Source organism: Euprymna scolopes, chromosome 4, assembly GCF_053919585.1.
Source record: "Euprymna scolopes isolate OS-2025 chromosome 4, ASM5391958v1, whole genome shotgun sequence".
Taxonomy (NCBI): domain Eukaryota; kingdom Metazoa; phylum Mollusca; class Cephalopoda; order Sepiida; family Sepiolidae; genus Euprymna; species Euprymna scolopes.
The window spans coordinates 139340865-139359851 of record NC_136485.1 but is presented as its reverse complement, the minus strand read 5'-3'; the positions used below and the strand labels follow the sequence as shown (position 1 = coordinate 139359851).

At 34.0% G+C, this 18987-nt stretch overlaps 1 protein-coding gene across 1 annotated transcript in view; it reads right to left on the bottom strand.

Moving 5' to 3' along the window:
* The window catches only part of LOC145272118 (uncharacterized), a 110542-nt gene that overhangs the window by 18441 nt on the left and 73114 nt on the right, over positions 1–18987 (bottom strand). The window contains exons 9-12 of the mRNA XM_080127023.1: positions 17666–17689; positions 12075–12173; positions 7120–7167; positions 3790–3879 (exon numbers count right to left, since the gene is read on the bottom strand). Coding sequence (XP_079983149.1) covers positions 3790–3879; positions 7120–7167; positions 12075–12173; positions 17666–17689 — 261 coding nt within the window. The remainder of the gene's footprint in view (positions 1–3789; positions 3880–7119; positions 7168–12074; positions 12174–17665; positions 17690–18987) is intronic.

The following is an 18987-nucleotide window of genomic DNA, read 5'->3' as shown; positions in this document are numbered from 1 at the left end:
TATATATATATGTATATATATGCATATATATATGTATGTATATATGTATATATATATGTATATATATGTATATATATGTATATATATGTATATATATGTATGTATATATATATGTATGTATATATATATGTATATATATGTATATATATATATGTATATATGTATATTTATATGTATGTATATATGTATGTATATATATGTATATATATATGTATGTATATATATATGTATGTATATATATATTTACTAGCAGGGGTTACCCCGCGTTGCCTGGGTGATCGGCCCCCTTCCCGCTCCGAGGGGTAACAAAAACTGTCACCCCTCTGGATTTACATGCTTGGTGCCGGCCTTCCCCATTCAGGGAGAGATAATTCCCAACCCCACCTTCAGGGCGGAGGGTGCCTGGAGGCTTCTCCCCCACCCCCCCAAAGAAAAAAGTCACCTCCTCCTGGCCTCTTCGCCCCTCCCCTCCCTTGGGGGTGGACACCGGCTCCCTCCTTTGGGGGGAGAAATTGCCAAGCTCCCCCCTTTCGGGTGAGAAAAGTCCAGGCTTCCCCTTTTGGTGGGGGGACGGTGGCGTGGCCTTCGTTATAAAGATGGCCGGCCAGCTGAAAAAATGACGTCATCGCCGAGGTCCCAACAAGCAAGATATGTGGAACTCTTAGACTGTCAATAATGAACAGTAATTTTTATAGACAATATTACAAAACTGCAAAATTGGATTGAAATAAAGAACACGATGATTTATACTGAAACTCATCTAATATTAATGATAAAAAAATAATTTAAAAAAACACAAGTTGTTTGTTTAAGTATTATAAGCAATTGAATATTTCGTTGTATTATAGATTTTAAAGATTAGAATGCGTTCTTTAATTACTTATAAATTACATTTTAAAAAAGTGAAGGAACACGATTTGATTTGTAGTAAACTTGAAGTTTATTTAATATAATTAAATGAAAATTATGCATGTAAGATTATGAATATTTGAAGCAGAACACAAGCAAAACATTTGATATGAGTTAAGACAATAAACAAATATTAAAATTAAACTATTTTTTTAATCAAAATGAATTTTGTTAAAATCAAAATGAATGTTTTTTAATCGAAATGAACAATATTTTTTTTAAAATCAAAATGAATATTTTTTAAATCAAAATGAATATTTTTTAATGGGTTTGTATTACTGTACACATAGATTCGAAAAAGTTGTCAAAAAACAAATATATAACAAATAAATGTTATCAAAGGCAAGATAAGTTACTTTTCTACCAAACTGGATATATTTTTCGTATTTTTATTCAATATAACATGTTTATTCAGCTCGAAAACCATACAGTGTTTACCGATGTATTGGAAAATTCAAGATGGCGTCCGACTCCCTCTTTAACACGGCAAGTTTGGGAAAAGGTGTTATAAATAAAAAACTGGATAAAATACTGTTAAAAACTCGCTCAATATATGTTACCGTGACATAGCTTGACATATATTCGGTGTTTTTTAATAGTATTTTTCTAGTTTTTTATTTATAACACCTTTTCCCATACTTACCGTGTTAAAGAGGGAGTGAGGCGCCATCTTGAATTTTCCAATATATCGGTAAACACTGTATGTTTTTCGTGCTGAATAAACATGTTACATTGAATAAAAACACGAAAAATATATCCAGTTTTGTAGAAAAGTAACTTATCTTGCCTTTGATAACATTTATTTGTTATATATTTGTTTTTTTACAACTTTTTCGAATCTATGTGTACAATAATACAAACCCGAAATGAACTTAAGACCACGAGTGAACGCGCGTTTTTTTTAGTTTAGTTTCATATATATATATATATATATATATATATATAAAATAAGTATTTTTAAATTTTATATTTCTAGCTTTAAAAAAAAGTTTAAAAATGTTATCAGCCGGCATAATTTATTTTTAAATATTGAAAAATTTCAGGAAAATTAATTTTTGCTTGATTTTTAAAACATGTGTGTCAACAGCTTAAAAACAGGTTTAAAAGGACGTGTTTTAAAGAGGACGGTAGTGAACGTGTGTGTGTGTGCGTGTGTGCGCGTGTGCTGTGTAGTAGTACTAATAGTCTGTCCTTTGGAGGACAGCGTTTGTTTTCGTGTTGTGTGTACGTGTGTGCGGCTAGCGCCAGAATGGCGGACGTGGTGTCGGAGGTGGGATTGTGATGGCTGGTGTAAGTTTCGTAATTTTGTAATTTGTAATGGCAAGTTAGGAAAAAAATAGACCCTTCCAATATGGACAATAAATCAGGGCATAATATTTTATGGTAAATTTAAGAACGTAAGAACCATAGTTTTTTAGGAGATGTGATTATTGGATTAACCAATCAGAAATCGTCTGTGGCACACACATCACTTTATATATATATATATATATATATGTATATATATATGTATATATGTATATATATATGTATATATATATGTATATATATATATATGTATATATATGTATATATATGTATATGTATATGTATATATATATGTATATATATATATGTATATATATGTATATATATATATGTATATATATGTATATATATGTATATATATGTATATATATATGTGTGTGTGTGTGGATGTGGATTATGTGCAGACCAGTACATCTGTATATATATGCATGTGTAGGCACATGTATATATGCTCGTGCATATGTTTGTAATTTACTTGATTTATGTATATGTGTGTGCGTGAGTGCATGTATATGTGCTCATATGTGTGTATATAGTTTAATTGATGTCTCAAAATAAGTATAATAATAATATCAATACACAGCAAATAAACCATACTATAATAAATACATAAATTTAAATAAATAAAAGGATTAAAATTATTTTCAACCTATTTCACCAAAACACACTGAGTAAATAATTATAATTAATAAAATAATAATATATAAATAAAACAATAATATATAAATAAAATAAAATAATGTAAGAATTCACCCAAAGTTATCGCCCTTAGATTAGTTCACTAAATTGTCTCCGCTTATTAATCAAATTAAATTTAAATCTTTTTTAACCGTTTCTTCAATGATAACACAGATAATAAAAATAATAAACAATAATTATATTTAAATACAAATCATTTATAAATACACATATAAACAAATAATAAATAATTAAATAAGCAATGCTGAATTTATGAATGTCCCACACTAAAAAAATATAAATAATTATATTGAAATCGAATAAAATATTTAAATATTACATTTTAGATCACTTTTTTTTCTGCGAGACTGTTAGTGTTTACATAGGCGCCGAATCAAAGCCGAACACGTATCTGACGAAGCGGTCTATTTCGAAATATTATAGAATACGGATATTCCATCTTACCATCTGACGCAGGTAATTAAAATGCAAGTCTAGATAAAATGTGCGTCTGAAATATATAAATACATACACCTATATTTGTAGTTGTATTAATAAAACTACTCTTCATCTGCTTCAGTTTGTGTCTTCCCTTATACCTCTGCATTGCACTGCCTTCTACAAATTACATTTAATTACATACTAAACAATGCTTCAAGCAAACTACATTACCCCCTCTCTTTCTCTCTCTCTCTCTCTCTCTCATATATATATATATATATATATATATATATATATATATATATATATATATATATATATATATATATATATATATATATATATATAACATAGCCTGGCTACACACGCAGAACATGTTTCAATAGTTGCTTTGAGAAGTCTGATTAAAAAAAAAAGAGAGTTAAGAATAAATTAAAACTATTTCTTACTTACGGTCAAATGTACTACTTTCGATTGTCGGGATTATTGTTGCAGCAGTACTAATAGTAACGCTATCGCGGTCATCGTTATTCTTGGTCTTTTCTGAAAAATGCAAAGACAGTTTGTATATAAAATCATGCATTGCAATGGAGAATTACATTATCTCTCCCCCCCCTCTCTCTCTCTCACACATACATGAATACTAATTAGGGCAGGATGCGTTGATTCTCGTAAATATTAAGTATTAAATATCTTAAATATTAAATATTTATAAAATATAGTGACTTTTGTTTCCACTCATAGTTTGTGTTTACGCACGGCGAGACAATAGGCTACGTTTTGTTTCGAATAGGCAAATAAGTTTCTGTTACAGAATTATTACAAGCTTACAGAGTTATCTACTCTTGAAAAATATTCCCATGCAAGAGTTATTACCCTTGGGTTCAGAACCACGTGTTAAAAAAGGTAGACCCCAAAATCTGGTTGTCAAAAAGAGATCTCGTAGAAACGCTGTATAACCCGCAGGCGAGAATTGAGATAAGAATTTTTGCTACTTTTCAGCCTACGCGTGTTTCAACATCGCATTCGGAGTGTTTGCCTTTAAAGAAAAACCGCCACTAGGAAATGTAAGTAAATGTCTTGTGATTAGCACATGCATTTTTTTACTTTCTTCAAAATAACTATCGTGTTATTTTGTTTCTGTGTGTGGACGATGCATTTCACCGTATGTTTAATCTGTTTCATCTGCGATAAAAGATTTTAGTTAAGGTATGGATACACAGTTTTAATTAAGTTTCAGTAAAATACGAGGTGCTTTCAATAAGTTTCCAGACGTTTTCGTATCGACATTTTTATTGATAGTACACACATAAAACACTAGACCCCCTTCGAAGTAATCTCCTCCGGCTGCAATTCACTTATTGTACCGTTCCATCTTTCTGGAGGAAGGTCCTATAGAAGTCCTCTTGTGTGAACGTGCCAATAACCCTCGTCACAGCCTCTTTCGTCACCTCAATTGTCTCATAACAACAGCCTCTAAGGTTTTCCTTGAGCTTAGGGAATAACCAAAAGTCACAGGGAGCAAGATTGTCCTTCTGCATGAAATTCTTTATTTGGCCAAAGTTTTCGATATTTTTCGTCCGAAGGGCCGTTCTTACAAAACGATACTGATCTCGTGAAAATCCGTCGCCTCTGTCGAAAGTTTTAGGCAGACGTACAAACATACATACATTCAAACAGACAGGTGAGATTTATATATATATATATATATTTTTTTTTACACAGTGGTCACCACTTATCAAGGCCCGGAAGCCACTCAGGGATAAGGGTTATTGCAAGTACATTACATTAGTGTGGAGATTTGATGAAGTGTTTACTTAAGGGGGCGGTTCATTAGGAAGTTGTTAACGTTGGACTTGAAGACATCCAAGTTGTAGTCCGGTGGGAAGCAGGCAGACGGAACAGAGTTCCACAGGCGTGCAGTTCTAAGAAAGAAGCTTTGTTCATGGAATCCGCGTTTTGATTTAGGCACAGATATAGAGTGGGGGAAATTTTTCACAGTGGATTCAGCTAGACGGTTGTTTTTCGTGAAAGATTGGCGAGGAGGGGACCAGAGATTGGAGTTCAGACGAGCATATATATATATATATATATATATATATACATATATTATTGATTTGTTTTTTTGCGATACGTTTTTTAATGAATTCAATCATTTATACGAAAATGCATGTTTACATACGTAAATCACGATATATATCCAAGCAGTCGTGCGAGATAGCCTAATAGTAGAAGTTTAAGCTTTTTTCCATGAGGACCCGATTTCGAATCTCGCTAGATTCAGCCACTCAGACAAATGGTAGACGACGAAACACGTGTCAATGGATAATTATATTTAATATATATATATATATATATATATATAAAATATAAAGCTGAATGTGTGTGTGTGTGTGTGTGTGTGTTTGGTCACGAATATGCTCTTATATGGTTGACTATTTTAAAAAACTGATTACATATAATGTTAGAAGATGTATCGAGACACAGGAATGGATATGATTGATCCTGCAGAACGGTGGTTCATTAAGATTGTGGGGTCTGCGTTCGCGCCCGGTCCACAAAGTATGGAAATTAAAAAGTTAAAAAAAAAAAAAACGTTTACAAGTGTTTTTGATATAGATATACATAAGAATACTTTGATAAGTATGTTTTAACTTAAATAGGGATGATATAATAAAATTGTGGGGTCTGGCCTCCATAGAATGGAAATAGGCACAAACTTTAATAAAGACTTTTCATATCTATCTGCGTAAGTATACTTTGATAATTATGTTTCAGTTTGAGGAAATATGATATAACAAAATTATGGGGTGTTCGTTCGCGCCTGACCCCCATAGAATGGAAATATGTCACAAAGTTTAACAAGGTTTTTTTTAATATAGATCCAAAGAATATTGTGATAAGTGTTTCAGTGTGAACAGGTATGGTATAATGAATTATGGGGTTTATCTATTTTATTTTTACTTTTATCATATTTTGCATTGGTTTTGATACCCCCGAATTCGAAGCTAACTCTTTACAACCCTTCTTTTTCATAACCTATATTACTTTAATAAATTAGAGTCCATTTTCTGTCGACTGTTTTTGAACCCAGTCAACGACAGGTACTTTTTCTACTATATATATATATATATATATATATATATATATATATATATATATATATATATATATATATATATATATGCGCACGTGTGCATATTCAAGGCAACCCTGCTAGTAATATTAGCACATAATTTTTTAACATTAAAAAAGGCATATTTTAAAGGTATTAGTATTTTTGAATATATGGTCAGCGCACAAAAAACGCAGAAAGAAAGATTTAATGGACAGAATTGCTCAACATAAAGTTTTAAATGATATTAATAATATATTTTAAAAAGGATTAGTGCACAAACGTGAGCGTCAGTAATATATATATTTGCTTGGTACAATCCTAAACTATTGAATTATGGATTATTTATTCTCAGCAACGGTATGAGTAACGTTAGCAGATTATTATTATTTTTTTTTTTCAAAATTACTATTTAGGTGTGTGTCTCTGTGTGTGCGTGTGTGTGTTTGGTAGCATCAAAACCGTACCATATTCCCAAATAATGAAGAAAAAACATAAATATTTAAAACTAATGATATATTTATTGCCTATACGCGCCCTGGGACGGGTACTGTTTCTAGTTATTTATCAAGAGAAACTGTTATTGATTAAAAAAATACATACTTGCGCTTTTTCTATTTCATAAACACTGTTAAATTCAAATGAGAAATAAGAATGTTTTAACTTACGCTCATATATAGCAGAACTATAGAATCTTCCGGTTTTTGTTGTCAGTGCTGGGAAAAAACAAAGGAAGTGACCGATAGAGTTGATATAAAAACTATTCCAGCATTTGTTTGTAGTTTGATGGCTGAACGTTTGGTCAGCGTCTACACTACGTATTTTATAATAAAAGCAATAATTGAAACAACAAGACAATGATATTATTTACGTAACACATTAATTACAGCGTGCAGAGGGTTAATGGTGTTTGTGCTTGTGAGTGTAACAATTTTACAAAAGCGCGTTTGTACATACCGTTTGAGTGTTTGTCGGGTTCTCTGGCAAGATATGAATAACCAGTAAATGTTTGAGAACATTCTTGCAGTAGGTCGGAGAAAGCGAGGGGATGACGAATCTTTTGTCCTTGAGGCTTTTATAGTGCGGATTTTAGCGCCCTCTACTGTCCACTCCAAACCTATTCTAACATATTCAAAATCAATTTTGCATTCTTTCAGGTTAAACGTGTGCGAGCCCTTTCTAGTCTCACACAAAAACACGCGTTCACATCTCAAACCATTTTTCTTGTCATACACATACGCGCACACAAACATATGCGCACACGTACACACACTTACATATATTCACGTTCATGTACATACACTCACATTCATGTGCATACACACACACACGCTAACGTACACACATGTACGCACACATACGCGCACACGTACGCACACATGGACAACGTCACTTCCCTTTAAAGGAAATCCACACATGCGCAAAAGACCACCGGAAACACCTATAAAAGCAAGAAAGCTGAGCTGTTTCTCCATTTTCGACTCGCCTTCCGAGCTGAGCGTCGGCGGACCAAACGGCTCCCTTGCGAGGTGCGCGCACCCGCGCGCCTCACATCACCTGCTACTATGTGTGGGGACAAGAGTCAACAGACAGTACGTACACCTTACACGCTTTCTATCTCCATAGCCTGGATTGACTTTCTCTCTCTCTCTCTCTCTCTCTCTCTCTCTCTCTCTACAACAATAGACTTTCCTTTTCACCAGTAAACAGCGGGAGACGCAAGCCAAACTAAACACGTGATGTACCCTTTTCTTTCATTTGTTTCTTCACGAAATAAATTCTAGTTCGTTTACTTCAAATAAACGCGTTGTTCGTTTCTTCATCAAAGCAATTCATTTTTCCTATTTTGTACGACGGGGGATATGTATAATATATCCCCCACACCACAACAAACGCAAAATTTCATACAACATTTTAAAGAAAATGAAAATTAAGAAAAATAAAATACCATCAAATATTCACATCAACCAAATATGAACCATTTTGTTGCTCAAACTTACAGCATTATTCTTTCAGCTTGAAAATTGTACTTTTTCTAGAAATCCGATGGTTTCATTATGTTTATTTTTTTTATGTCATCCAAAGAAGTTAAGTTTTATAATTAACTGGCAGTTCATGGGGAGTGTGGAGCCACCCTTTAATTGCCATTGCTCCCAGGTCCACTCTGACCCGGAGTGGTAGTACCTGTTAGGGTTCCAACTATGGGTTAAATAGAAACAGACTTGCAAAAAACAAATATATTCTATTAAAATTTTTTCTTCAAAATCACCGGATTTTCCATTAAATAACCTGAAAAGGGTTGATATGCCGTAAAACAAAAACACCCAAACAACCATTAGACCCAAAATTGGCTGAATAGTTTTCTAGAGACTGCGAAGGTCAAATATTTTAAACTTTAACCTCTTGGTAGACAAATTATCGGCAAAAAATCGATGAAAAAGTTTGCGCCATGTCTGAATACATTTTACGTAAAATTTTAAATGTTAAGACGCAAAATTGGCTGAGTAATTTGGTAGAGACCGCAGCGATATGTTTTTTTTTTTTTTACTTTGACTCCAACTTTGACCCCTTAACAGTTATTGCTTTGGGCTCAAATCAAATTAAAAAGTTTGATCAATGTCCAAGTAACCTACATCTAAAATTTCAAGTGTTTAGATCCAAAATTGGCAGAGGAGTTTGGCAGAGGTTTCAAAAGTCAAATCGTTTAACTTTGACCTCTTGACAGCCAACTTCTGGCTGAAAACAGATTAAAAAGATTTTCCCCAACCTCAATACCCCTTATGTCAAATCTCGAGTCTATAGACTGAAAATTGACAGAGTAGTTTGGTAGGGAAATGTACATTTTAAATTGCTGCATTTATTTAATTTAGCAGAGAACAGTATTCTTCAGAATTAATTGTCTGGTTACTTGGTATATGCGACTTTAAGGTGCCATTAAGTATGTAGGGCAGAGTAAGTGTTACAACTGGACATTTTGAATTTGAATATGAAAACAAAGCAATACTGAAAGACCGTTTCTAATGTGGGACGCTATGTTAAACACAACGAAAATGCTTCTATGGGACGAACTGGATTCGAACATAGCACACCCAGGTTTTCAGTCCGTGTCGTTAACCACTTAACCACCGTCACCTCACATTAGCTTGATCCGTTGTCGTCCATTCTTGATACAAGAAACCAAGATACGTGTATCTTGTATGACAGTTGATTTCAATAAAGTGTTCTTTACCGCCTACGATTTTTCGAGTAATCTTAATCGATCTGGTGCACGTGCCCATAGGCACGCTTTCTTTCCACTCACCTCCTTGTTCTCTCCCCGGCCCTTTTATGCACCTGGCATAGTCTCATTTGCATAGGACCGGCGAGCGCGTGACCGTCAAGCACAAAAACATCTGTGTGTCGCCATTTTGAACTTTTTTGTTAAGCTACTGAATTTTACGAAGCACGCACACACGCTAGTCAGGTAAGTCACGATTTTCGCTACAGTGTAAAATAGTGACTTGTGTTCAATGAATCACGTACAATGGATGTCGTGTTTCGGTATTAACCTACAAAGGACCTTTATTCCTTTAGAAAACAAACAAAGCAGAAAAAAAAAACAAAATATTAATTTCTTGGCATCAATACATTGCTTCACGATTCACATATCACCGCTGTATCTTAATATTTTTTATTTACCAATGAAACACTACTTATCAAGCTTAAACATTACGTGAGAACAAGGATTAATGAAAGGAAAATTGCCAGTTGAATGGTGAAGAATATTATAAGAGGATTGAAAATGAATTGAACGAACAAAGTTTAAGTACTGATGTGGACTGTTTATAACAACTATTTAGCTATATTGAATTTGAAGACAACTATGTTGTAGCCCACGAGGAAGTAATTTCGCGATAATGTGTTTCATAGATGAGAACTTTTGAAAAGAAACTTTTTCAAGGAAATTGCGTTTGATGCTAGGTACACGGTAAAAAAAAGGAAAATTCTTTGCAGTGATGGTAATAAGATGAGTTCTTGCTACGAATGTTTAATCATAGCATATAGAAACGAACGATCATGTTTTTGATTAAGACAGAAATTCGCCACAGATCAAAGACGAGAAAGTAAAAGACTAGGAAAAATATGTTTTTCGAACCAACTTTCGCTAAAAAACAAAAGCACAAAGAGAATAGAAAATTCCTCAGTTCAAAATCAGCATTAATGATTTTTTTTTTTATAAAGGAGTCACCATTTATCAAGGCCCGGGGACCACTCGAGCATAAAAGTTAATGAGAAAATATCGTAGTAATCGTTAGTAATAAAAATTTAGTAAATTGGATTACTTAAGGGGATGGTTCATCAAGAACTTTGGACTTGAAGACGACCATATTGTAGTCAGTTGGAAAGCAGGAAAACGGAACAGAGTTCCACAGGTGTATAGTTCTAATAAAGAAGCTTTGTCCATGGAATTTACGTTTTGGTTTAGGCACAAATAAAGATTGGGGGAAATCATTGATAGTGGTTTTAGCGAGACGAGTGTTTCTCGTGAAAGTCAGGACAGGAGGGACCATAGACTGGAGCTCAGACGAGCCCTTGCTATGAAAATAACAATAACGCAGATACAAGCTCCAAACGTCTCATCTGTGGGAAACAGGTTGCAGGAAAGAGAAAAGGGCATCTCCCACTAGGCTACGAAGTTTATTTTGAATGTCAAGGCAGGATAAGGTAGCAACTCCTGCCCAGATGTGGCAACAGTACTCCATCCTTGGATGTGCTTGGCCGTTATACAGGTTGATAAGTGCATCAGCAGTGAGATATCTACTGGAGCGGTAAAACGATCCCACCAATTTTTCCAGCAGCCTTGGCAACGGATTTGATGTACGTGTTCCATCTCATATTCCTCAACTTGTCTTTTTATGTGTTCCAAAATATATTTGTTAGTGTTCATGTAATGTTTGCTGTTTTCGAATTGCGAAATGAATACAAATACTTTTTAAAACAATTTACGTCAAACCCAAAGGTTAGTGAATCTTTTCAACACAATGTGGGCTTTGCACTTTTAAAAGACCAACTCGTCGAAATGCACATGGTGATTGTAGCGTAGAACCACAACCTGTCATATAATTAAAAGTCTTAAACCATATTTCTATGTAATACTCGCTTTTAAGAGATAAATAAGACTAGCCTGGGTGCCCGGCGTTGCCCGGGTGTTGTAGGTGTGTGTTGAGAAAAAAACTGGCAGTAGGCAGATAGACAAGAACCCGTGACGGGAAAGCGGAAAAGAAAGTGACAGAAAATCTGACGTCTTACCGATGCTTCATGACGCGACCGGAAGTCTAAAACGTTCAAATTTAGCGTAGACAATCGAAAACAAAAGATGACTTTCAGAAATGGCGTCGGAAAATCCGACCCCTCCTTGAAGAAATGTGCACAGTTGAGAGTGAAAGAATTAATTTTTTTAGCCAATATTTCGATATTTGTCATCCGAAGTGTCGAGCTTCAAAACGATACTGATCTCCTGAAAATCAGTCGCCTCTGTCGAAAGTTTTAGGCATACATACATACATACATACATACATACATACATACATACATACATTTAAACAGACAGGTGAGATTTATATAGTAAATTATTATTACTTACGATCGAACGTGCTGCTGGGTATTTCCTCTTCTGTGGTAATAGACTCTGCAATTTCTGTAGAAGTAGGAGCATCAGTCGTTTCGGTTTCTGTTGTTAGTTCTAAGAAATAATAAAACAAAAGAACTGCAGCCTAAATTTTATCAATATAATAATACTTTATGGTATTTTCATATTCGTACGCACGTTATCACCTTTCACACATATTAAAAACAAAATAAAAAAAAAATGAGATATGATGGTGACTGGTGATTAATCTGATTTCGCTATGATAAACAATTCCGACTTTATACATTTTAAAATAAATTGTTCCAAAATCAAATAATGTCCACCCATCGATTAAAACAGTGCAGATATAAATAAATTATTAAAGAAGAGAAATATTTGTTTTATTTATGTAGAGAACGTTTTGCTGACAATGGCAATCATTTTACTGAAGAAATATTTGTTATTTCAAAAAATGAACTATAAATATAAATATTAACAGTATATTATGCATATGCGTGTAGAAATCCCTGTGCAATGTCCACTGGGTTTCACTCGTGCTTAAATAATAATAATAATAATAATAATAATAATAATAATAATAATAATTTGCATAAACTCGCAACAGTACTCGAAAACGAGCACCACAAAATCATATGGGACATGGACATACAGACGGACAAACATATCCAAGCAAGAAGACCAGATGCCTTAATAATTAACAAGAAAGAAAAATCCTGTCAAATCGTAGACTTTGCTGTCCCAGCTGACCACAGGGTGAGTATGAAAGAAAAAGAGAAACGGAGCAAATACACAGAGCTAGCCAGAGAGTTAAAAGGGATTTGGATGATGAAGAAAATCAAAATAATACCTATAATAGTAGGAGCACTAGGAACAATTCCGAAAAACTTTGAAAAAAGAATGGCAGAAATTGGAATCAGAGGAATGGCTGCAAAAATACAACGACTAACGATGATGAAAACGGCTGAAATATTAAGGAAAACCCTTGAATGCGAAAAATAATACAAGAATACAATATAACGAAGAAGCGTTACAAGGAATGGAGAACACTGAAGCTGCCTATCTACAAGTTCTACACCTCCATCACGCATCCCCTCCCATTATCTCATCACCATCCTCCCAAAAAGTGATACCAAAGCGCCGAGAAGGGTCAAGGAGGATAGAAAGACCGAGGAGAGAGCGCTGACCAGACCTCGATGGACAAGCGTGAAGAGAACTTTGAACCTTAGGGAGGCTTAGTGCCACTCAAATTCTAGTATAGACCAATGGCCACTGCCAGCGAGAAATCAATGATAAGTGGCTGTTGCGATGAGGTAAATCTACTTGCAAATGCTATCTAAGCAAGTGGAGAGAGCTGGACGTATGGGAAGACTTGTCACTCAGCTTCCAGAGAACACCACAGGTTTCCAATCAGATCTTTGATGACTTGTGTGAAAGCTCCATGGGCGCCAATAATAATAATAATAATAATAATAATAATAATAATAATGATAATAATAATAATAATGGACTTTGACTTTACTTTCAGCAGTCGCGTAATTCTCGCTTCTCTTATTTTTGTCCTTTAGTCCTCACATTCCATGAGCGATGTTTCTGACAAAGAGGGAAGAATTGCTGTTTTCTGAGTCAGATTCTATTCCATCTAACACTTATCGTTGATAAGTTTTTGACCTCGAAGTAGTATTGATTATTTTTTAGTATTTTTTTTTACTTTGGAGCCACCTCTTATCAAGGCCCGAAAGCTATTCGAGGATAAGGATTAATGAATGTAAGCTGGTAGTGAAGTAATTGTTAATGATGTAAATTGGTGGAATTTGATTATTTATGAGGACGCCCTTACAGGAACTCGTTTACATCAGATTTGAAGGCTACAAGGTTGTATTTAGCCGGGAAGCATTCCAGCGGGACAGCAGTTCTGAGAAATAAGCTTTGTTCATGGAATCTGCATTTACATTTAGGCACAGGTAGAGAGTGGGGAAATCATATATAGTGGTTTTAGCCAGTCGAGTGTTTTTTTTGTGAAAGTTTAGCAAGAGGAGGACTATAGATTGGAGTTCAGTCGAGCATTTACAATGAAAATAGCGATCAAGCAGAGACAGACTCGCGACGCCTCTTCTGTGGGGAAAGAGTTGCAGGGAAGAAAAAAGGGACATCACTTACTAGGTTTCGAAACTGGGTTTGAACTCTATCAAGGCAGAATAGGAGGTGCCGAGCAGCACATGCACAGATGTAGCAACAGTGCTCAAATGACTTCATGTCTTGTCTGAAGCGATTTCTATAGCAAAAATATGTTAAGGCATTCCACATCCCTACTACGTCATCACCTTTAGCATACACAACAATACAGGATTGGTGATTAATCTGATGTCGCTAAAGTAAATAATTCCGACTTTGCCAGTTTTAGGATGAATTGTTCCAAAATCAAATTATATCATCCTGTCAACTAAGACAGTATAACCTTTCAAAAATGTGACTTTTGTTTTATTGATTTGAAAAAATATTTTATTGACAATAATTTTACGTGAAAGAAGACAGAGAAAAACAGTATTAATTTGTTAACAAAAAAAATACATATTTGTTTTATTTAAATGTTTTAATGATAATGACCATACTTTTATCGAAAAAAAATGTCATTTTTTTATTATCGACTCTCACAGACTTTTATTATTTCAAAAGATATATTATTATGAACAGTAAATTATTTTAAGTCCCCTCTTTGAGTAGAGCACTGTTGTAAACGATTTCACTTGGTACTTGTTTGGCATTACGCAATACACTTTGCAAATAAACAAGTCGAGCAATGTAAAAAGCGTGGGTCAAATGTTTATAAATATATATAGAGAATAGAACTGCCTACTATCAGTTTGATGGTTCTTAGTTCGAACTCTGGTTGGCAATGGATGCTCGTTTAGCCGCACTGTAGGGTTGTGATGCAGCGAAACAGTCTGTGGATGATTACTATATATTAGGTTGTTGCATAAGTTCCCAGTTTAACAGCAAAAGTAAATTCATGTGGGACTCAACCTCCAAGTTTTTGTGTGAATCCCATCTACTGAAGGTGGCGTGAAATAGTCGCAAAATCACACTTCATCTTTTCACCCAATTCTCTACATGTCTGATGACCATCTTCCTTAAAAGGAACCCTGAGTTGGTCTTCGTCCATCTTAACTGGTCTTTCGGAAGGAGGATCGTCATTGTGATAAAATTACCGTGTTTGAATCTGGTAAACCAATCTCTCTGCTATAACATTTTCTTCATATACAGTACAAATATCCTTGATCACTTCACTCGCTTTTTGACGTCGATTAAAGGCGAAAAGAAGGATAAGTCGAAACTGTGATTTTTTTTATCTACTTGACAGTCCATTTGACGGTTCTGAAAAACGTGAACGAATTATATGAGCAAAAAAACTGATGGCCATTATCTTGTAGAACTGAATACGTACTTTCTAATGATGTATAACACTTTGCCAAATATCAAAACATGTTTTAGAATTAAAAACAAATTATGAAACGGCGGGAACTTATGCAACAACTTGATAATATACTTATATAGTAAATTATACAGATTATGTAGAAAACAACGCGAAATTTTTTGAAGTGTCGCGAAACACACACACACACACACACACACACACACACACACACACACACACACACACACACACACACACACACACACACACACACACACACACGCGACGTAGCTCGAGATTGAATGAGGATTATCGAATGTTCTACACCTCCAATACTTATATTGTTGTTGAAATCGGTGAACTTGCCCATTTTTAAATGAAATCGATATTGATTGCTGGCTCTACTCGGGGATCAACTGCAGGAAGTTTCACGTGACTATTTGCAGTGACTGAGTTCAGAATACACTAGTTTGCATTGCACTGTAGAGAACATGCTGTTTATTTCATAAAATTATTTTTATATAATCGTTTGAATTAAAGTTTAAAATGCAAACGTCAAGTATCATGGTTGGATTGTACTCTAAAGATAAACATTCATTTCGAACGCGTCCTATCCTATCAAAGAATATACCGTTGACTGAAAACCTATATAAGAACATCCCCAGACAAAGATATAACATTTGTTTGAAATTTCCAAAAGTCGGCCCAGCCGTTTTGGAATCAGTAAGGAACGAACAAACGCACAGAGTGCCTTTTATATATATAAGTAAAGATGTGTCTTAAAGAAGATTAGAAATCACACGCACACACACACACACATATATATATATATATATATATATATATATATATATATATACATATTAGGCTTTTATATGGATTTTTCTTTTTAATCGAGCACTTTGTGAGGCAGACGTGTATTCAGCCATTTGAAAAGTCAGCTGTAAAAATACTTAACAGAGAATTATCCGATATTAATGTCATGTTCAATATTTATTAATAAATAAATGACTGTTAATAGTACAGGGTGTCCCAAAAGAAGCTGACGAATTTTAAATTTGATTGACTTCCTCAATATTTAAGTTATGCTCATCAATTTTCATATGTACGTAGATGAGCCTCTTCGTAATGTTTTCAGATATAGTAACCTATCAACGGCTACGTATTCTAATTTTATTTACACAACTTAATCTAGGGTATGTTTTTCACAAAGTCTAATTTTAGTTATGAAAAATGATGTTACTCTAATGTCCACCATTTTCATTTTCACACTTTGTGCTCTCTGCAGGGCATTGTCCAGTACATCGCTTAATGTTTCAGAGCTTATGGCCCTAATTTCCTCTTCTATATTGTTTTTAAGGGCATTTATCGTGGCTGGTTTTGTTGCATTGAGAGTAGGAGAATTTCTTGTGTTGAAGTTTCGTCGAAATTCTCTTTGAGTTTCTGATATTGACTCATTCAACCGAAAATACGACTCTACGATAAATATTGGCTCCTCGATGGTATAACCACTTATGATGATCTTGGAAGGGTTACTCTAGATAATCTGAAAATATAAAAGAAAAATATAAAAAATTAAGAAAGTTATGAATTATTTTTAACCATCAGCTTCTTTTGGGACACCCTGTATAAACTAGTTTATTGAAAAAAAAAAAACAAAAAACAAACAAACAAAAAACTTACATAGTTTTTATGTAACTTAGATGACTTTATACTCCACTTCAGGGGGAAAAACTGAATATACCTATAGTGAAAACTCAGTTCTTTACAAAGAAATGAAAACGTTTCTAAAGACAATTCGCGGTAGAAAAGTATGCTCGAAATTTAAACTTAAACTTTGAATTTGATAAGATGGTCACTGAGACGTATTTCGTCTTTGAAATGCAGAGTGTAATAAATGACCTTAAATATTTATAAATTTACTAATATGTTAATATAATTTTTTTTATATTAGTTAATGAATAGATACTGATTTATTCTTTCATTCAAATTGGATAATTATCTAACCATTTTATCGATGTTTTTCAATCAGGTGCATCTACTTTTTTGATAAAAAACAAAATTTATTTCATTTTCATTACCCGTCCCTAATCGGCATACAATCACCAAGATGCGATCAAACAATGCAATTAATTCTATTTTTTTTTTTATTTATACAGTTATTTGTACTTACCGGATGGAGTGGTTTGTTCTGTTGCTACAAAAAATGGAAACAATAGAAATTCTTTAATTCCGATAAAATCAAATAATAAATCAATTAACATCACGGAAATAATTTAAGATTTTCTTTCTAGATATTCGTCATTCAATGAAGAACACGAGAAGAAAAAACTGTGCCAGATTTTTTGAACTGCGTCATTCAATTACTGTTTTTTTTTTTGCATGCAATGTCAGCCAACAACCATTCACCCAAAATACCACCTATGGAACTGATAATAAAATTCATAATCCTTTCTGCAATCAACCATATTTGATACGAATAAATTGTAATGAATGCCTGGATTGTCCACCAAGTTTAACTCATGAATGTACAGCGGTTTTTGTCTTATCGCCGTTCAGTGAGTACATTGGGATACGACAAGCAAAATTGTCAGGAATTCTGGCACATTTCTCTATCGGCACTACCATAATTTGGATCGTGATAGCACTCATTAGGTCAGGAATAATGTAGAGATTGTTTCCACAAACATTATATTTGAGATAACCCCACACTTTAGGGTGTATGGTTCGGTTAGTGTAGAGCTCATTCAATATTGACCCCATTGATGAGACAATCACTATTGAACAGCAATAAAACAAAAACTGACAAAAATATTGTGGATAAATCAAGGAAAGACTGAAGTTGGATTACAGAACACAAATTATTTAGTGATGACTAGGGCTATAACAAGGGAATATTCTTTTCATTATTTTGACTTTCGAGTATATATCAGTCAATATCTTATATGTTTTTAGATAGAGTGATGTGGTCCTCGATTCATTAACTGTGTCGGATATATACTCGAGTTTCAAAACAATGATAAGAATATTCTCTTGCCATAGCCCCAGTGATGACATACACAATAATTTAACTCTTTGGTTTGCCTGTGTAAAATATATAAGACCACTGATAATGGTGACTAACACTGTTTAACGTGTTTCTTTCTATTTTGGTTATCATGTTTTGTTCAAAAAATGTTTAGGTCGAGATCTTTGTTGATAATATGGCTTTGTGCACTCTCCGCATTAAATACTGCCTACCAATATAGTCTTAACTCCCTCCAGTGCATGGTGGGTTACTAACGTAAATAGCATGCGAACTTTCTTTACTTTTTTCTATTTTTAAATGGGGATCGGACTCAATCATGGTAGAGATATACAGATCGTTTCTCTTGAAAAAAGAAAATTCCTCGCTTCTGGTTCGGATCTCAGCTTCCCGTTCCTGATGATTGAGATGGACGAAAAAGATCCATAACACGCATTTTCCATTGCTGAACTAAGAACAGGTTGCCTAAG